General features: G+C 36.1%; 1 protein-coding gene and 1 non-coding gene across 3 annotated transcripts in view; both read left to right on the top strand.

The window, feature by feature from the left end:
• Positions 1-19625, top strand: part of EPRS1 (glutamyl-prolyl-tRNA synthetase 1) — a 78658-nt gene that overhangs the window by 51282 nt on the left and 7751 nt on the right. For both annotated transcript variants that reach the window (XM_019030661.4, XM_019030660.4), the window contains 10 exons: positions 7180-7413; positions 8598-8860; positions 11740-11791; positions 12602-12811; positions 13159-13231; positions 14524-14603; positions 15121-15222; positions 15738-15893; positions 16365-16562; positions 17276-17449. In XM_019030661.4, coding sequence (XP_018886206.4) covers positions 7180-7413; positions 8598-8860; positions 11740-11791; positions 12602-12811; positions 13159-13231; positions 14524-14603; positions 15121-15222; positions 15738-15893; positions 16365-16562; positions 17276-17449 — 1542 coding nt within the window. The remainder of the gene's footprint in view (positions 1-7179; positions 7414-8597; positions 8861-11739; positions 11792-12601; positions 12812-13158; positions 13232-14523; positions 14604-15120; positions 15223-15737; positions 15894-16364; positions 16563-17275; positions 17450-19625) is intronic.
• LOC115932408 (small nucleolar RNA U13) lies at positions 8388-8491 on the top strand. Its single transcript, XR_004068692.1, has one exon. It is a non-coding gene; the product is annotated as a small nucleolar RNA U13 (small nucleolar RNA).

The raw sequence follows: 19625 nt of genomic DNA, 5'->3' as shown, positions 1-19625 counted from the left end.
TCAGCCCCTGATGAGCTGCCAAAAATTGTAGAATTTAGGCTGTGGCACATACACAGAGAGGTATGGTACACCACTAGGCTTGACTTATGTGGCGGGAAGGGGATTTGTTCTAAAATGTCAGATCTGTTGTCCTGTCAGGGTCCTAGGCTCAGGCTGGAGAATTCAGTAAGTTCCTCACCTTACCAACAAGTTGCTGGCATCTGACATGAAACCCTGCCACCTAAGATACTTTCATTCATGAATATTTGACCTCACATTTTGAGGTCTTGCCCCAGGAGTTAATATTTTTCTGTCTCTCCATTGTGAACTGTTGAGAAATCCTTTATTAGGTCGGTGCAAAAGTAATTGCGGTTCTTACCGTTGCTTTTAATGGCAGAAACCACAGTTACTTTTGCAGCAGCCTAAATAGCCTGTTGAGATCCCGCAGAACCATGATTATCTAAAACAGCTTTGCTTCGAGGAATAAATGCTGCTGGATGTATGAGTTTAGGATATAAATTCCAGATGTTTCTTACCTCATGGGGAGGTTGGGAGCATTTTGCACTGTATCTGTTGGACACTAAATATGCCCTCCTTTCTAGGTGTAATTTGAAGAGAAGGGCTTTGGTCTTCAAATTTATTCATTGTATAAGTAGAATATATTGAGATTCTGTGCCAATTTTTGGTCAGCTTAATTATGGGTGGAATAGTAACAGAAGCAACCGTTGTAGTTGGAGTGACAGTCAACTATGAATCCATCACCCATCCTTTTGGGTTAATGGGTTACATCATGCTTTCATAAAATAACACTGTTGAGGTTATGAAAAGTCAGCTTAAGGTAAAAAGATCTAAATTTCTTTGGTAATTGGGCAGGTACTTTTATTAGGTATTTTAATACTAATAAATGTGATACTGAAATAAATCTGACTTCAGTTTAGTCTGACTTACATTTATTGAATGCCTACTGTATACCATGTCTATGTTTCAAAATATAGTAAGTTTTAATATTGTTCATAGGTTCTTGGAAACTGAGACTTTAAGCAAAATGGTGTATAACAACAATAGGCTAATTGAGATAAACAAGAAATTAAGTAGGCCAGGTGCGGTGGCTCACGCCTGTAATCCCAGCACTTTGGGAGGCCGAGGTGGGCAGATCATAAGGTCAGGAGATCGAGACCATCCTTGCTAACACAGTGAAACCCTGTCTCTACTAAAAATGCAAAAAATTAGCTGGGTGTGGTGGCGGGTGCCTGTAGTCCCAGCTACTTGGGAGACTGAGGCAGGAGAATGGCATGAACCCGGGAGGGAAAGCTTGGAGTGAGCTGAGATGTTGTGCCACTGTACTCCAGCCTGGGCAACAGCAAGACTCTATCTCAAAAAAAAAAAAAAAAAAAAAAAGAAGTTACCACGGCATATTTCTGATCTCAAAAACATCGCATTACACAAACTTCTTGTGTTTTTTTATTGTTGTTGTTGTCTTCATTTTTCTTTTTCTTTTTTAATATTTTGTCTTTTCTTTTTAAAATTATTTTTGCATTACACAGACCTCTAATAAAGACCCAAACACTTCTAATTGAAACAAATGTGAGCTGTATATACATTTAAAAAAGATGAATAAAGACAAGATAATTATTTACCCATTTATTCTAGTTCAGGGTTTTGGGTGGCCAGAGCCCATCCTTGTAGCTCAGGGCTCAAGGCAGGAACCAGCCCTGGATAAGACATCATTCCATTGCAGGGCACACTCACACACACCGACACTCAGAGCGGGAGCATTTAGACTCACCAGTTCACCTAATGTGTGCAGCTTTGGGATGTGGAATGAAACTGGAGTTCCCAGAGAAAACTCACACAGACATGGGGAGAATGCACATGCTCCACACAGACAGTGGCTTCGGCTGGGAATCACGTTTTTTTCCTCTAAAACGTTATGATGAAATGACATCAAACAAAACAATGTTATTCAAGGACCTGCTGTACTGCGTATATTTTTTCTCCGAATGCTAATAGTAGTAAATGTTTTTTCTCTTCTAAAGAACGAACCCAGTTACTAGGAATGGAACGCATTTAGCCTGCATCTGGCACTGTGTACTATACGTTTTTTAGTCCTCCCAAGAGCCATGTACAAAAATATTCAAAGAATGCTACTTTTTCTATTTGCTTGTTATAGCAACAGAGGAGAAACTGAATATGAAAGTAACTTCCTGAAATTTGCAAAGCCTAGATTAAAATATTGACCGATTCCCATGTTATTTACCTTGAGAGGTGGTGACAGTGGGGTACTCCATTGAAAGTGCTAGAGAGTTATAGTTTTACTAGCTTATCATTATTTAGCAAGTCTGTGCTTGTTTTACATTAATAATTTGCCTAAGCTTCTTAACTATTCAGTTTTCTACAAAGGTAGTTATTTTACTATGTCATGTTAAATGGTAAGGAAGGTGACCAGCTGAAGTTTTAGGTTACCAGCTTCAACTAGACTTCTTGCTCTGTTTTTTGTTTTGTTTTTAATCTTCTCTTTCCTGCTTCAGGATCAGATAGATGCTTCTATGAAAGAACTTTTAAGTGTAAAGGCAAAGTATAAGCAAAAAGACGGGCAAGTAATAAAAACTTGAAGTCCATCAAGTCTACCATCTTTTGCTCTTCTTATTCTTTTTCTCCTGCTCAGTAGGTTGCTGCATAAAATAATGGATCAAGTTGGTGTAGTGTGAGGTGCATAACAGAGAATACACCAAAGATATAATAACACTGAATACTAAGTTACTTTAAAAACTAAAGCTCTTTAAAACAGTTTTTTTTTTTTTTTTGAGACAGGGTCTTGCTCTGTTGCCCAGGCTGGAGTGCAGTGGCTTGATCATGGTTCACTGCAGCCTCGAACTCCCAAGCAATCCTCTCATCTCAGTCTCCTAAGTAGCTGGAAGTACAGGCACATGCCAGTATGCCTGGCTAATTTTTGTATTGCTCGTAGAGACGGGGTTTCACCGTGTTAAGAAGGCTGGTCTTGAACTTCTATACTCAAGCTGTCCGCCCTCCTTGACCTCTCAAAGTGTTGGGATTACTGGTGTGAGCTGCTGGGCCTGGCCGCACGCCTGTTCTTTGTAAATGAATTTTTTTTTTGAGACGGAGTCTTGCTCTGTCACCCAGGCTGGAGTGCAATGGTGAGATCTTGGCGCCTCCGCCTCCTGGGTTCAAGCAATTCTGCTGCCTCAGCCTCCCAAGTAGCTGGGATTACAGGCGCGTGCCACGACACCCGGCTAATTTTGTATTTTGTTTTTAGTAGAGACAGGGTTTCACCATGTTAGGCTGGTCTCGAACCCCTGACCTCAGGTGATCCACCCGCCTCGGCCTCCCAAAGTGCTGGGATTACAGGCGTGAGCCACCACACCCGGCCTGTAAATGAAGTTTTATTGGAATACAGCCACACTCATGGTGTACATATTGTCTATGGCTGTTTTCTTGCTACAGTTAGAGTTGAATAGTTGCAACCAAGACTCACATAGTCTAAAATATTTATTATATAGCCCTTTATAGAAAAAGTTTGCTGATCCCTCCATGGAAGAAAGAGTTTTGAGAACCATTGTAGTTAACAGTTGTTTAAAAATCAAGTAACAACAAAAATGATTATTAAATAAAAATAATTCACAATTGTTTTGTCACTAATGTTCTCTCTTTATGCCATACCCAGTCTATGTGGAGGGGAGTTGAATCACCATTTGCTTCTGTAGTTGCAGCATTTTAATTCACGGCACCTTGTGTTTTATGTCCCCAATAATTCATCTTGCCAATCTTTGCTCTTTTATTTTTTACACCAATGTTATTGTTTTTTAAAACCCAAACCACAGTTTATCAGGAAAGGACATACATCCCTGTACCCTTTTGTCCATTAAGCAGGTTGTTCTAGGAAGCCACCACCCTGCACTCTCACCCCAGATAGCTTTAAGATGTCTCAGGCCAAAAGATAAATGTTGCAGGGAAGGAAACCAGAAAAAAGCCTATCTTTTTCTTGATGTTGTTTGTAATTCTTATTTGGGATGTGTGTAGTGAATTCCAGCTATATCTATTTAGTACTTAATGCAAAATTGATTTTGATCTAAACAAATATAAATACATCTTACATCAGATTATGGTTCAGGATACTTCACAAGACTTACATCAGCTTGGGGATCTTCTGGAAAATCTTCAGAATTTGTGTTAATTGATTTGTATCAGAGAAAAATAGCAGGTAAATTGTGATTTAGGTAAACGAATCAGCCCAGTTGATAAGCAGGAGAACAGGTGTTGTGTTCTAATTTAGGTTTGATGTCAGGATCTGGGCTCTACCCTGTGCTGTATTGGCTCCTAGAATCAGGTTTCAGTAATCGGTTATTCCTTACAGGTGTAGGTATTTAGCTATGCACAACTGGTTAATTATTTTCTTAAAATGCCTCTCTTTGCAACCTGTGAACTTTTAGTTTACTAAGTCTCCTAGCAGACTTTAAAAAATATAATACAAGCATCATCACTCTCTTCCCTCACTCACTTGGAAGGATTTTCTGTTCTGATTACCTTTCATTCATCCCCCTCCCAACCAAGTGAGAATCTCTGCTTTCAGGAGTCATCATTACCAATGTGTGTAGATATAGTTCTCTTAGATATGCTAGTAAGGAGCAAAGGTGAGTGGTAATAAAATTGGAAAAAACAAGTCTGAAAAAAGTATTTTTTGAAAAAAGTTTTTTCATTTAGAATCGAGATATCCAGGCTATTTTGAAAGGTTCTAGTATTTCAAATGGATAATGTTCCAGGTTTTTTTTTTTTTTTTTTTTTTTTTAAGGTCACTCCTTTCCCCATGGAGAAATGTTTCCATCTAGTGGCTGCTGAAAAAATAGCTGTTTGAGTACTCATTCTGAATGTAATCAGAATGTAATAAAAAAAATTGTCCATTTTCTCCATTTTATTTAACTTTCCAGTTTTTAGTCATAACATTAGCATCACTTTTACTTATTTCCAATTCCCATCTTAAACCTTTACCAAAGTCTTTTGTATAGGTTGTTTCTTTTCTCATTAATCCACATCAGCAATTATTTGCTGAAAACCTTTTCTGTTTGTATTGGCATACGTTAGGTAAGTTTAAAACAGTCTTTGTCCACTAACAACTTAAAATCTACTAGCAATGCTCTCTCAGCTTCTGCTGTTGTATGATATTGTACTAAATCATAGTATACCACCCAATTTCTCTTTGTAAATGCCTTTTGATCCAGAAAACTAGTATATTAAGAGATAATTTGTTCTCCACCCATCTGTTCTTCATTGTGTATTCTAAGAGACAAATTCAAAGTAATAGTCAAACATCTCTTTCAAAAAGCAGTTTTCCTAGCATGTTACTAGGATTAAAATGCACATTTAGATCATTGTTTTCTGTAATCCTTAGCAAACCGTAGTGGTCAAGATCACAGCCTCTGGAATAAACCCGAGATTCAAATACTAGCTCTACTACTTATTGTGTAACTCTGGGGAAGGAACTTAATCTTTCTAAACTTGACAACTTCTCTAAGGGTTGTTTTGAGAGTTAAATAAAATAACATGTAAAGCACTTAGTGTAGTGTCTGGCACAGACTAAATATGCCATAAAATGATAATGATACTTTTCATATTATAATTCAAATTCTCTCAAGAATCTTTAGGTACCTTCTAAGTCATCAGGGAAGATTGCATAGTGGTGATTAGTATAATTTTACTCTTTTTGGAAAAATAACCTGAGTAATTTACTTAGTTATCTAGAATATTCCATTTCCTAATGGGAGGGGAAATATATGAATATATAGCTTTATTAAGGGTATCTCATTGAATAACAGAGTGGTTTGCTCACCTTACTTTTCTCCTTTATAACGTTTCAAATTATAATCTTGGCGAACGGGGTTTTTTTTTTTTTTCCGTGTGAGAAGTGCCATCTGACTTTAAGCTCTAATGAATACCTGCTTATAGTGTAAAATGGAGCTTCTTTCAAATAGTCATCTTTTTCTAGAAATAGTTGCAGGGAAGTTCCTTCTTTTCCATTTTTATTTTAGCTGGTGGAAATTTCCCTTTTTTTCCCCCTTGATTCTCATATATCTGATTAACTTGGCCCTTTTTCTTGAGATAAAGTAGTTTCTGCTGTGAAAACTCTTTCCTAAAAACAGAATAAACAAGAGACACAACAGGAGTACAAATCAGACAATCTACTCTCATCTTCTCTTTGTACATTTTCTCTTAATTTTACTACCTTTGTGTGGTACCTGGTATGACACTCTAATAGGCAGAAAACGTTATAAAGTAGCTGGACAAGGAAATGTGCTTTGCTGCCTCATAGATGCAAATTTTTTGAAGGTCTACCACTGGTATCCTGCATTCCTCTGATGCCCATTTGAGTATTCTTCATGGCTTCTGCCTGGTTTCATTTAGCTATCTGGAGCATTATTCGAATGTAGCAGTAAAAATTGGATAGGGTGATTTGGAGACACTTTTCCTATCTATTTTGATTGATACCTCCAAGTTCCCAGTGGTACACTGGTTTGTGGTGAGATAGTAGCACCATTTCAGGTAAGGTGTCCAGCTTGGGCCCTTTGCCTGTGTTGCTGTCATTCTCTGCTAGAGAGTCACAAGTGTCTCGGTGGGGCTGAGTATATCATTCTTTTTTATTATTATGTTGAAGTATCAGAGATTAAAATATATAGGTAAGTGTCTAAAAACTTCAACATGCTTTCTCATCTCATTGTCAGTTTGTAAAATTGATATAACTATTCATTAGTTGGACCCAAACTTCCTTTTTTTTCCCAAAGTTGTATTTAATTTCTGTTTAATAAGCTGTGGAAAGTAAGGTTTGTATAGGCAAAGCCATTGATCTGATCTTTGTTCTGATTTTGTGAATTCTGACTTCACTATTTATAGACCTAGGTCTTGACACTGACAGTTTACTTAGATGTTCTATTATTTGTCTGTTTACTTAAGTAAAATAGAAAGTTACACTGTTGTATGTTGAATTGTATTTTTGTTTATTTCTTCAGCTTATATATAATTTATGTTTTTAATTTAGCTTTATCACTTATTTTAGGCTGATGATTTAACATAGGTTTCCCCATGATTAACTTATGGGAATGATTTGCTGATAATTAAAGATTTTTAAATGGCATTGAAATTTCCAGAAATTTCCAAAGTTTTATAAATATCTCTTTCTCTCTTTTATTTTAGGCTAAAATAAATGAAGCTGTAGAATGCTTACTGTCCCTGAAAGCTCAGTATAAAGAAAAAACTGGGAAGGAGTACATATCTGGTCAGCCCCCATTATCTCAAAGTTCGGATTCAAGCCCAACCAGAAATTCTGAACCTGCTGGTTTAGAAACACCTGAAGCGAAAGTACTTTTTGACAAAGTAGCTTCTCAAGGAGAAGTAGTTCGGAAACTTAAAACTGAAAAAGCCCCTAAGGTTAGTGTGTTATTTTGTTTCTATGCTTTTGTTTTTTATGTTTCAGGGTATTGTCTTTGCCTCAAGTGTTTTCTGCCCCATCAAATCTGGCTAGCTTCTACTCATATTTCAGTTCTTAATTCTCTTACCTTGCCTTTTAGAGAAACTTTGTTGATTGTTTCTTACGCCAACTAGATTTGACTGGATGTTTTCATATGACACTGCCCATCACTGACATAGTACTTAAACAGACTGTATTTTAATTGTTAAATTGTTTGTTTCCCTCCAATCTGTAAGATCCAGAATAGTGACCTAGACCCTGGCACAGTGCTCACCCATTGAAGGCCCTTAATATTTACCTTGTTTTTCATTCTTTCTTCTAAAGCTCTGTCAAACTGAAATAGTAGGTTTTATTTTGAGCTCTTAGTAGTTTGTGCTAGTTCTGTAAGTGTGAATTCTGTTATCTTTTTAGGAGTAGGTTTTTCTGTACAGATTCACATGAGCGGAAGACAGTTGTAGTTTTGAAATTTAACTTTATTAGAACTTGATAACTGTTATCTCATCTTTATAATTGTGAAATGTTCAACTTATGTAATTTAATGGCTCTTAACTTAGATTCCTATGGAATACATGTTAGATACCAGTGCTTTCTAGTAGAACTTTCTGCAGTGATGGAAATATGCTATAACAATATTGTCTAATACAGTAGTCATTAGCCACATATGGCTATTGAGCATTTGAAATGTGATTGTGGTGATTGAGGAAGTGAATTTTTAATTTTATTTACTTTAAATTAAATTCAGCCACATGACTACTATTTAGATAATGCAGTTATAGACTGTGCTATTTTCCAGTCACAGTTTTGCACAATTCTGTCCCTGTTTATCATAATCTTTATAATTTCAATAGTTGGTGTAACACCTACCCCAAACCCCTCTGTCCCCAAACCCCTGTCTTTAATTGTGTTTGCAGATCTACTTTTAAACTTTGGACAGATCCTTTTGTAGTTCCTAAGTGTGATGGTTGGGTTTTCACACTCATATGTGAGATATGCCTCCCTCAAACCTTATCACCACCTGGGCACATTCCCCATCTGATATTGGGGGAAAAAAGAAAGCTTTGAGCATTGTATTTGTTTAAGTGTGCTTAGACAATGACTTGAGTTAAATACTGTCTTCTCTTTTTCCTCTTTTGTTAAACTAAAGGATCAAGTAGATATAGCTGTTCAAGAACTCCTTCAGCTAAAGGCACAGTACAAGTCTTTGATAGGAGTAGAGTATAAGCCTGTGTCGGCCACTGGAGCTGAGGACAAAGATAAGAAGAAGAAAGAAAAAGAAAATAAATCTGAAAAGCAGAATAAGCCTCAGAAACAAAATGATGGCCAAAGGAAAGACCCTTCTAAAAACCAAGGAGGTGGGCTCTCATCAAGTGGAGCAGGAGAAGGGCAGGGGCCTAAGAAACAGACCAGGTAATGAATTGCAGAAACTTCATTTGAAGCAAAGCAGTGAATGAATTCAACTCTTAATAGTTTTTAAAACAAATTTTGACTGGTTTAACCATCACATTAAGTTAGAGAACGCTAAAGCTACAATGTCAGCAGATAGCATTTATTGATTTTCCATTTAGTTTTAAAAATAGGTAACACATTTGTTTGGTTCAAGAATCTCAGAATATAAGAAGTTCCTGTGCGTGTTTCCCATCTTTCCGGTTTCCCCACCACTGTAATCAGTCGGTAGCCACTGTTAACAGTTTCTTCTGTATCTGTTGAGCGATTTTCATTTATTATTCAAGTAAATACAGATACACACACACACACACACACACACACACACACACACGTATTTTCTCTCCTCCTTTTTAAACATGATTGGTAGCCTAATTATACACATTGTTTTGCACCTTAAGCAGATTTTTTTCAAATGAAGATCTTTTGTGGGGACTAAGTGAGAGCTTCATTCTCAATTTAAAAATTGATAGTTTAAATATAAGACAAAACTGACTAAAGACAAAACGGTTGGATAGAGGGCTCTTTAAGGATCTTCCAATCTGTATAAATAATGTACAGTCATACACCACATAATGATGTGTCAGTCAACAGTGGACTACATATATGACATTGGTCCATAAGATTATAATGGAGCATGTATGGAAACCTGATATATGGCACTTGATATTGGCATTGCAGATCAAGTGGGGGAAATTATTGATATTCAGTAATGTTGCTGGGATACTTGGTTTTCCATATAAAAATATACGTATATCATCTAGGTTTGTGTAAGTACAAGCTATGATGTTTGCACAATGATGAAATCACCTAACAGCGTATTTCTCAAAATGTATTCATGTCATTAAGTGACACATGATTGTAATTTTTTGTCTGTTTCCACAATTACAGTGAACTTTGTGATGGGTTTCCCTTAATGGCTTAATAAGAAGAAAAAGCTGTTACTGAGATACTTTGGTTTTAAATTTGTTTAGCTGAGTATCAAATTTTGCTGCCCCTTAGCTCTCATGTCATATACACAATGTCTCTTTAAACAAGAGAATGCAACAGTTATTTTTCCTTTTGACTATTAAACTGAATAACCAGAGTTATAGCGGGTAGAAGAGAATGTAGAACTTCTCACCTTTTACTTTCTTAGTGCCTGTGAAAGTGCTAGGTTTCACAGAGTTATTTTGTTGAGGTATGTCATAGTGAAACAATGGAGAATGCAAATGCAAATACATTAAAATTTTTAGCCAGTAAAACCTTGTTTCTAAACTCCAAAAAGAGACCATCTCTATCCTGAATAATTGTTGATATTTCAACAAAATGATTATTGTCTGAAATAGTTTTTTATTGGAGACCTAGTTTATTTTACAAGCATCTATCTCTGCAACTTTTATTCTAGTTAAAAGAAAAACTTGAGGCCAGGCGCGGTGGTTCACACCTGTAATGCCAGCACTTTGGGAGGCTGGGGTGGGTGGATCGCTTGAGGTCAGGAGTTTGAGACCAGCCTGGCCAACATGTCAAAGCTCCGTCTCTACTAAAAATACAAAAAAATTAACCAGGAATGGTGGCACACACCTGTAATCCCAGCTACTCGGGTGGGGGAGGGGGGCTGAGGCATGAGAATCGCTTAAACCTGGGAGGTGGAGGTTGCAGTGAGTCGAGATCGCACCAGTGCACTCCAGCCTGGGCGATGGGGTGAGACTGTTTCAAAAAAAGAAAAAGAAAAACTTACATAAATTTGGCTAATATGCACACATCAGTACACACATATATGTGTGTGTATTTATAGCCATTGTTTTTATTACTTTTTAGGTGTTACTTTCAGTGAAACAGTGATCTTACTATAATTTTAACTGGCATAAGATTCTTCTTTTTTAGTGGGAGAATAGGTGTGAACAGGCTGTGTCTCTATTATAAATACATTGCCTTAAAAAGAACCTTGTAAAAGAGATGTCTGCATAGAATCATAGCTTTTGTTACATTTGGCTTTCCTAGATTTTGTGGACAATATCTCTCAACTTTTTAAGAGATGTCTCTGCTGTTTTTGTTTCTTTTTTTTTTTCTTTTGAGATGGAGTTTCACTTTTGTTGCCCAGGCTGGAGTGCAATGGCACAATCTCGGCTCACTGCAGCCTTTACCTCCCAGGTTCAAGCGATTCATTCTCCTGCCTCAGCCTCCCGAGTAGCTGGGATTACAAGCATGCGCCACCACGCCTGGCTCATTTTGTTTTTAGTAGAGACAGGGTTTCTCCATGTTGGTCAGGCTGGTCGCAAACTCCTGACCTCAGGTGATCTGCCTGCCTTGGCCTCCCAAAGTGGTGGGATTACAGGCATGAGCCACTGTGCCCAGCATTTCTACTGTTTTTTTAGGTTAAAAACATTATCTTAGGGGCTAGGCATGGTGGCTCATGCCTGTAATCCCAGCACTCTGGGAGGCCAGAACAGGAGGATTGCATGAGGCCAGGAGTTCAAGACTGGCCTGGGCAACATAGCGAGACCCTGCCTCTACCAAAAAATAAAAATAAAAAAATAAGCCAGATGTTGTATGCACTTGTAGTCCTAGCTACTGGGGAGGCTGAGGCAAGAGAATCTCTTGAGCTGAGGGGTCCGAGGTTGCAGTGAGACAGGATCACACCATTGCGCTCCAGCCTGGGTGACAGAGTAAGACCCTGTCTCAAAAACAAAACAAGAAAACAACAACGTTATCTTGGGAATGAATATAGAAGAGTTACAAATACAGAAATAACTCATACTGAAGAAAGACTAATCTATTTTGAACTTTAGAGGTTTATTTTTATTCAACCTAAAAGCAGTTGCTGAATGAAGATATTTATCTTTTACTTTTCATATCTGCAGGTTGGGTCTTGAGGCAAAAAAAGAAGAAAATCTTGCTGATTGGTATTCTCAGGTGAGTATGCATTCAGTTGATTTTTATATTTTAAGTCTCTCAATGGCTGCTTTTTATGTTCAGATTCTAAAATACGGGCACAAAGGCAATAGTAATAATGTTGTATAATGCCTTTAATAATACACAGTGTAGTCATTTAACATGACACTATTTTTCAACATGTTAACATAAAGTCTTGAATTGAAAAGTAGTACCATGAGATAGTGATTGATTTTTTTTTTTTAGGTGAGATAAAGGGATTAATTCAAAGCCACAAAGATACAGTCAATAGCAGAGGCAGGATTGGAATTCAGGTTTTTTTGTTTTTTTTTTTGAGATGGGAGTATCAGTCTGTTGCCTAGGCTGGTGTGCAGTGGTGCGATCTTGGCTCACTGCAACCTCCGCCTCCTGGGTTCAAGCAATTCTCCTGCCTTAGCCTCCTGAGTACCTGGGACTACAGGCACACGCCACCATGCCCGGCTAATTTTTGTAGTTTTAGTAGAGACTGGGTTTCACCATATTGGTCAGGCTGGTCTCGAACTCCTGACCTCGGGCAATCCACCCACCTTGGCTTCCCAAAGTCCTGGGATTACAGGCCTAAGCCACAATGCCCAGTGGAATTCAAGTTTTATGGAGAGTTTGGAACCCTGTTATATGTTGTTTTTCAGTATAGTCAGGTGTGTTTTACTTCCATTATGACCTCCTCCCACATTAAGGGGATGTATCAACAGTAGAAGCCTCCAGATTTGAATTTTGGTTATCATACTCTTGCCACTTATACTAGAATTTTGGTTCAATGTAAGCTTTAAAGACTATTTTTCTTTTAAAAAGGTCATCACAAAGTCAGAAATGATTGAATACCATGACGTAAGTGGCTGTTATATTCTTCGTCCCTGGGCCTATGCCATTTGGGAAGCCATCAAGGACTTTTTTGATGCTGAGATCAAGAAACTTGGTGTTGAAAACTGCTACTTCCCCATGTTTGTGTCTCAAAGTGCATTAGAGAAAGAGAAGACTCATATTGCTGACTTTGCCCCAGAGGTAAGTGAGCTTGCTTTTTTATTTTTTTCAATGTTCTCTGACAAACTGGAAAATATATTTTCAACTTTTAACAACCAATTTTGAAAAATATAAAGCCATTTTTGTTAAAAAGTTCTGTTTCTACCTTTATAGCAAGTAATGATTTTGTTACATTAATTAACTGACTTTTAATATTTAGAAGGTCAGTAAGTGCGTACCTTTCCTCACAGTGAACAGCAGCGACTATTTTAACTTGCCTAAATTGATATAGCAAAAATTAAAACAGAGGAAATTTGCCTGCATTTGTACTGTTGCTCCAAAATGCTGTTGAAAAAAAAAATGTTATGAAAATGATTTTTTCTTACTAGGTTGCTTGGGTTACAAGATCTGGCAAAACCGAGCTGGCAGAACCAATTGCCATTCGTCCTACTAGTGAAACAGGTGAGAATAGGCATTGGAGTGCAGGAGAATGCTCGCTGAACATTAGAGACAGCTTCTAGAGTTGAGTCTCAGCTTTTGCTTTGTGATAGGTATAATCTCTGTTGACAATATAACATTTCATAAGTGTTGATGAAGATTGAATGCAAACTTAAGTCGTCTAGAGTTTTATTCTCTAATATTCATTGTAGAGCTCTTTATCATTAAATTATAGGATTTTTAATTTAAATACTCATTTTTATGCTGTAAATTTTTAGGACTTTTCAAGGAGTTTTATTCTTAGAATAATTTTTATTGTTGGAATTGATTATAATATTGCAAATACAATTTTTATGCCATAATTATTTTTAAATTTTAATAATACATTTAAGTTTGCATTCATGTAGGGTGTTCATAGGTTGCTAAGTACTTTTACATCATCTCGTGTTATTCTTAAAACAGTGTTGTGAGGAAGGCAGGGAAAGTTACTGTGATTTCTATTTTGCAGGTAGAGAAAAGTCTCTGAAAGATTAAATGATTTTTCTGAAATTACGTATGGTAAATGGAAATGCTGTTGGAAAACTTGAGGTTTTGGGCTTTACAGTGTCTTTTAAAGTGATCATTCATCTGTAGAGTTCAGGATTGTCTGTTCTTATTGATATTTCTAGTGATACTTCTGTATAATACATTATTAATATTGTGATACCAGTTTTTTTCTCTCAGACTATTTGGCAAAGTTTTGTTTGTTTTGGTTTACTAATTATAGATCATGAGCAGGCTGTTCTAAGACAGGTATCTTCACTTTGCACTTCATTGGAGCTTTCATACTCTGAATAGGTGCATCAGATATAAATTAATTCTGCTTCTCATACATAACTGCTGGATTCAGCAAATTGTTTAGCTTCTATAAACTCAGCTTTCCACGTCTTTAAAACTGAGATTATGATACCTTATTGTGGGTTGAATGTGAGAATTGAACAGGTCAATGAATGCAGAGAACTTAACATAGAACATGACCTTTATTTGTGTTTTTAAAAACAAAATGTGAGAACCGTCAAAGTACATTAACTGTTATGTGAAGAATGTAAAATATGATCAAGTTTAGATTTGTATCCTTGAGTAATACACTTCATGAAATAGATAATACTATTCACTTATTATAAACATTGGAAATATATTTACACACATACATTTTATTTTTCAAATTTATTTATTACATTTTAATTCCTATTAATTATCTTGCTGGTTTAGCTGTTACATCCCTAAAGGAGAAATAAAGCCTTAAATGACTGTCTCTATTTTCCCGTGTCTTTCAGTAATGTATCCTGCATATGCAAAATGGGTACAGTCACACAGAGACCTGCCCATCAAGCTCAATCAGTGGTGCAATGTGGTGGTAGGTATTCACCCCCTCTTGTATTCTATTATTATTCATGTTCTTTTTTTTTTTTTTTTAAAGCACATTTTGTTTTTATTTTCAAAGGATTGGGAGTATGGAACTGTTTTTGAAGTGTTTAAGATAAATTGTAATTTTTGATTACTTATTATATAAAATGGTAATAAAAATTGGAAAGTGGCTGGGCGTGGCAGCTCATGCTCATAATCCCAGCACTTTGGGAGGTCGAGCGGACAGATCACTTGAGCCCAGGATTTTGAGACCAGCCTGGGCAACATGGCAAAACCACATCTCTACTAAAAATGCAAAAATTAGCCAGTTGCATTGGCGTGCACCTGTAGCCCAGCTACTTGGGAGGCTAAGGTAGAAGGATCATTTGAGCCTGGGAGGCAGAGGTTTCAGTGAGTCATGATTGCACCGCTGCACTCCAGCCTGGGGGACAGAGCAAGACCCTGTCTCCAAAAAAAAAATTGAAAAGCTCTTTATAATGACTAAATTGTTTTCTTGCCTCTTCCAGCGTTGGGAATTCAAGCACCCTCAGCCTTTCCTACGTACTCGTGAATTTCTTTGGCAGGAAGGGCACAGTGCTTTTGCTACCATGGAAGAGGCAGCGGAAGAGGTATAAAAAGTTATTTTCCATATTAACTATGTTCCATTATTTTTGTTCAGGTTCTGCAATTTTGTTATTTAAAATGTATGTAACACCTGTTAAAAGCAAAATCAAATTAATTCAAATGTTCATGGATTTAAGTAACTGCTTATTGGAATGTTATTATTAAGGAAATAGGCTCTTTTAAATTTTTAGGTGAAAATACTTCTGGACTTTAATGTGTAGAAAAAATTATTTTTCAGGAAATTTGCATTTTGATACTGTATATCTTTCTTAACATTTATTTTCTCATATTCTAAACTTATATATACATTTTAAAAAGTTATTTGACTTCTTTTTACATTGCTTCATTGAATATCTTTCTTAATAAGTTCACACTGGCTGCTTTAACCTTTTCATAAAAAGAGGTTTTTATTGTTCAGATTGCTTTTCCCACACAATTAGTCTTAAGTAGTGCAGTTTTATAGATCTTAATGAATAAATGTACCCTAAATTTGAACGCATTTACATTTGAAATGTTACAGGTCTTGCAGATACTTGACTTATATGCTCAGGTATATGAAGAACTCCTGGCAATTCCTGTTGTAAAAGGAAGAAAGACGGAAAAGGAAAAATTTGCAGGAGGAGACTATACAACTACAATAGAAGCATTTATATCTGCTAGTGGAAGAGCTATCCAGGTATCAAACTGCCACACAGGATTCGTAGGTCACTGTAAGCACAGTCCATGGACAGATCCAATAATTTCTTCTGTCATCACAGAAGTAGACTCTTTTAAAAAATAAGTGTTTCATGTACTTTCATATAATAATTTCAAACAAATCTATCCCATTCCTCTGTCTCCATGGTTCGTTAAGTCATAGTATGTATCCTGAATTACTACTAAAATATGAATTCCTTTTTAACTGTTGTAGGTAAAATTACTGCTATAAAAGGGGCTGCCCAGAGCAAAATGCTTGTAAATAGTATTTTTTGACTAATCTTAATCTCTTATTATGGTAATTATGCTTATAATTAAAAACCTTATTTAATGTAAAAAAAGGGAGAAAAAAAGTGTAGTGCCATTTTAAAGCATGTGATCTTATAGTAATCATTTTCAAGGGCATAATAGGTTATTAAAAATGAAGCTTATTTTTCTCTCTCTATTTTAGGGAGGAACATCACATCATTTGGGCCAGAATTTTTCCAAAATGTTTGAAATCGTTTTTGAAGATCCAAAGACACCAGGAGAGAAGCAATTTGCCTATCAAAACTCCTGGGGCCTGACAACTCGAACTATTGGTGTTATGACCATGGTTCATGGGGACAACATGGGTTTAGTATTACCACCCCGTGTAGCGTGTGTTCAGGTAAGGAAAATATTCCTGTTTATCATTCATTTTATAAAATACAAGCCATATTTACTAAAGGAAATTTGAAAGGGTGATTTTCTGAATATCATTCAGGCAGATTTCTCTGATAATAAAAACAACGTGGAATGCAGTCTGGACCCTAGTGTTTTGTAACTGTGTGTATTATTTATTTATTGTTTCTTACTCTTTTAATTTTTAAGCTACTTATATAAACATTTTTAGAAGTCATTTTTTAAAAACGGTTTATAATATGTTAAATAAGCTGGGCATGCAGGCTCACGCCTGTAATCCCAGCACTGTGGGACGCCAAGGCAGGCAGATTGCTTGAGCCCAGGAGTTTGAGACTAAGCCTGGGCAACATGGCAAAATCTAGTCTACAAAAAATTAGCCAGGTGTGGTGGCATACACTGATAGTCCCAGCTACTTGAGAGGCTGGGGGGAAAAAAAAAAAAAATATATATATATATATATATATATATACACACACACATATGAAAAATAGATTAAGTGAAATATAGTAGGTCAGATGAAAATGCATTTAGCACGGGTAAGTGATTTGCAGGTAATTAGTAGACATTATGTATAAGATTAGAAATCACACAGCTGATTTGTGTTAACAATATAGCCACTGGTAGGTTTCGACTTCTGAGAGCTCATTACTTCTGTATCTGTTTCTTTGCATACATTTGGGACATTGTGCTGGATTCTAGGTGGTGATTATTCCTTGTGGCATTACCAATGCACTTTCTGAAGAAGACAAAGAAGCGCTGATTGCAAAATGCAATGATTATCGAAGGCGGTTACTCAGTGTTAACATCCGCGTTAGAGCTGATTTACGAGATAATTATTCTCCAGGTTGGAAATTCAATCACTGGGAGCTCAAGGTAAATTCCTAAGTTTTATCTTTTACCCCCAACATCTGCAATTTGAGTTTAGATTTTCCTCTGCATGTTTTTATAAAACTTGAGGTTTCTCATTACTTTCTTCTATTTTGATAGTTGTTTTTTTCTTCTTCACTTAAACTGTTGAGCACTGACACAGTTCATAGCTTTGCAATAGTGATACCTAAATTTAAAATAGTTTTTGTGGAAGCTTATTTTTATTATGTTAGAATAAAAACGATCTCGAGTGCTTGTTTATGATTACCCTCACGTAGCTGGTATACTAAAATGTTTATGCCAGGAATTCATAAAATAAATAAGTTATTTACATAGTAAGACCACCAGAATAACAGTACATGGACATCACTTAGCTGTGTTTGTTATAGCTAATAGTGAAACATCCGAGATTAATTTTATTCTTGAGTTTTCACACCACATTGTTTCATACCAGTTTGTTGATTTTTATTTTGTTTATTAAAGCCAGTCTAAATTCTGCTTTATTGTTTGTAATATAACTTTCATGTATTGCACATTGTCATTAATACATTATCTGTGGCCTTAATTCTGTTTTATAAACTTATAACATTTTTTTCTTGTGCTGAAAGAGGGAATCTTACTGGATCTAGAAATTAGGAATCGAGACTATAAATTGATATTATAGGCGACAGTATGAGAGAATGTATTGAGATTGCAGCTGCATGCTTTCAAACTATGGAAACTCAGCAATATTGGGATTATTAGGTATTTATACATCTAGGGTTCCCAAAGTTGCTAATATTTATCATCTTATTTGTTTCACATTGCCCCTGAGGTAAATTTCCTGTGCTGAGGAATGGTAATTATATTGATAATTGTTTCCCTTTTATGTAATATACCAGCTTCTTTATATGCTTTTCTAAACATGATTTTTTTTCCATGTCATTTCCTTTTTAATTGCACTCCTTTTTGCTTACTTATAAATAGCTATTGTGTGATGCCAGTAGCAGTTTCTCTAAACTAATTTCTACTTAACATGGGCTATAAAATGTTAAAGGAGAAATTTACTGCTGGCTACTAGCGGGATTAAAAAGAAAAAACCATCCATGTTCATTCCTGAATTCTTTGTACCCTTTCCTCTTTTATTCATTTCTCATCCTTAGACTGACTTGGCTTTGTCTTTGTCACTCTTCTTTTAGTACCCTAGTGAGCCTATACTATGCTGGGGAGGTATTCTTAGTATGAGTTGGGTCTTCCACAGCTTCGTTGTCTGTATTTCTCAGGAAAGAAAATAAAGCACCTAAGTTCTAAGCTTGACGCCTCAAGTTAAAGAACATTGAGAAAGAGAGTTCACTATCTAGTGGAAGGTATTAGTTATACTTTTTAATGCCATTTTAATTCCATTTAGTCAAAGAATTTCTAAGAAAAAATATTTTAGGAGATCTGGATTTATATTTATTTGACAGCGATTGACCAAAGTGTGTGAGCGATGTGTACGCGCATTTTGAAACTTATTCAGATTAATAAATGAGCTATAATATTGTTTGATTGTGAGGCCAGAACCCAGCAACTCCTGTAATTCTTCTTTGGTACCCCTTCCTATATTATGAAAGTATAAAGGGGAAAATAATCTGAGTGAATTAACTACTTTTCTTTTTACTATGTGGAAAGAGTAAGATAATTCTGTGTTGCTATTGAAACAAAACACGAATCTTTTAAAGTTAAATTTGTAACTAGTTTTAGAAAAAAACTATCAACAAAATATTTGCCTCCTCCATGATTTGGCTTCAGATTACCTTTCCAACTTTCACTTTTCATTATCGCCTTTCATATGCCCTTTTCTCTCTTCTTCACAGACAGCCTGTTTTTCCACCTCTGTGTCTTTACTTGTGCGATTTCTTCTACCTGGGTTGTAAAATTTTTTTATCATGCAACAGTCACCAACTTATAATAAAGCAAGTCCAATACAAATAATTAAATTTTCCTGCTTGAATCATTTGAAAATAAGATGCTAACCTGATGCTCCATCACCCTACAAACATACTCTCCTACATAATCACAGCACAAGCAACATAGTACAACCAACATATTCTCCTACATAATACAATACAAGTTAGTATAGTAGTGTTCATACATTACTATAGTCTAATTCTAGACCCCCATTCAGCTTTCAGGAGCTGTCTGACTAGTGTTTCATTATAGC

Source organism: Gorilla gorilla, chromosome 1 (assembly GCF_029281585.2).
Source record: "Gorilla gorilla gorilla isolate KB3781 chromosome 1, NHGRI_mGorGor1-v2.1_pri, whole genome shotgun sequence".
NCBI classification, from domain to species: Eukaryota; Metazoa; Chordata; class Mammalia; order Primates; family Hominidae; genus Gorilla; species Gorilla gorilla.
Note: the sequence above shows the minus strand (reverse complement) of the source record. Positions and strands in the feature narration are given on the sequence as shown.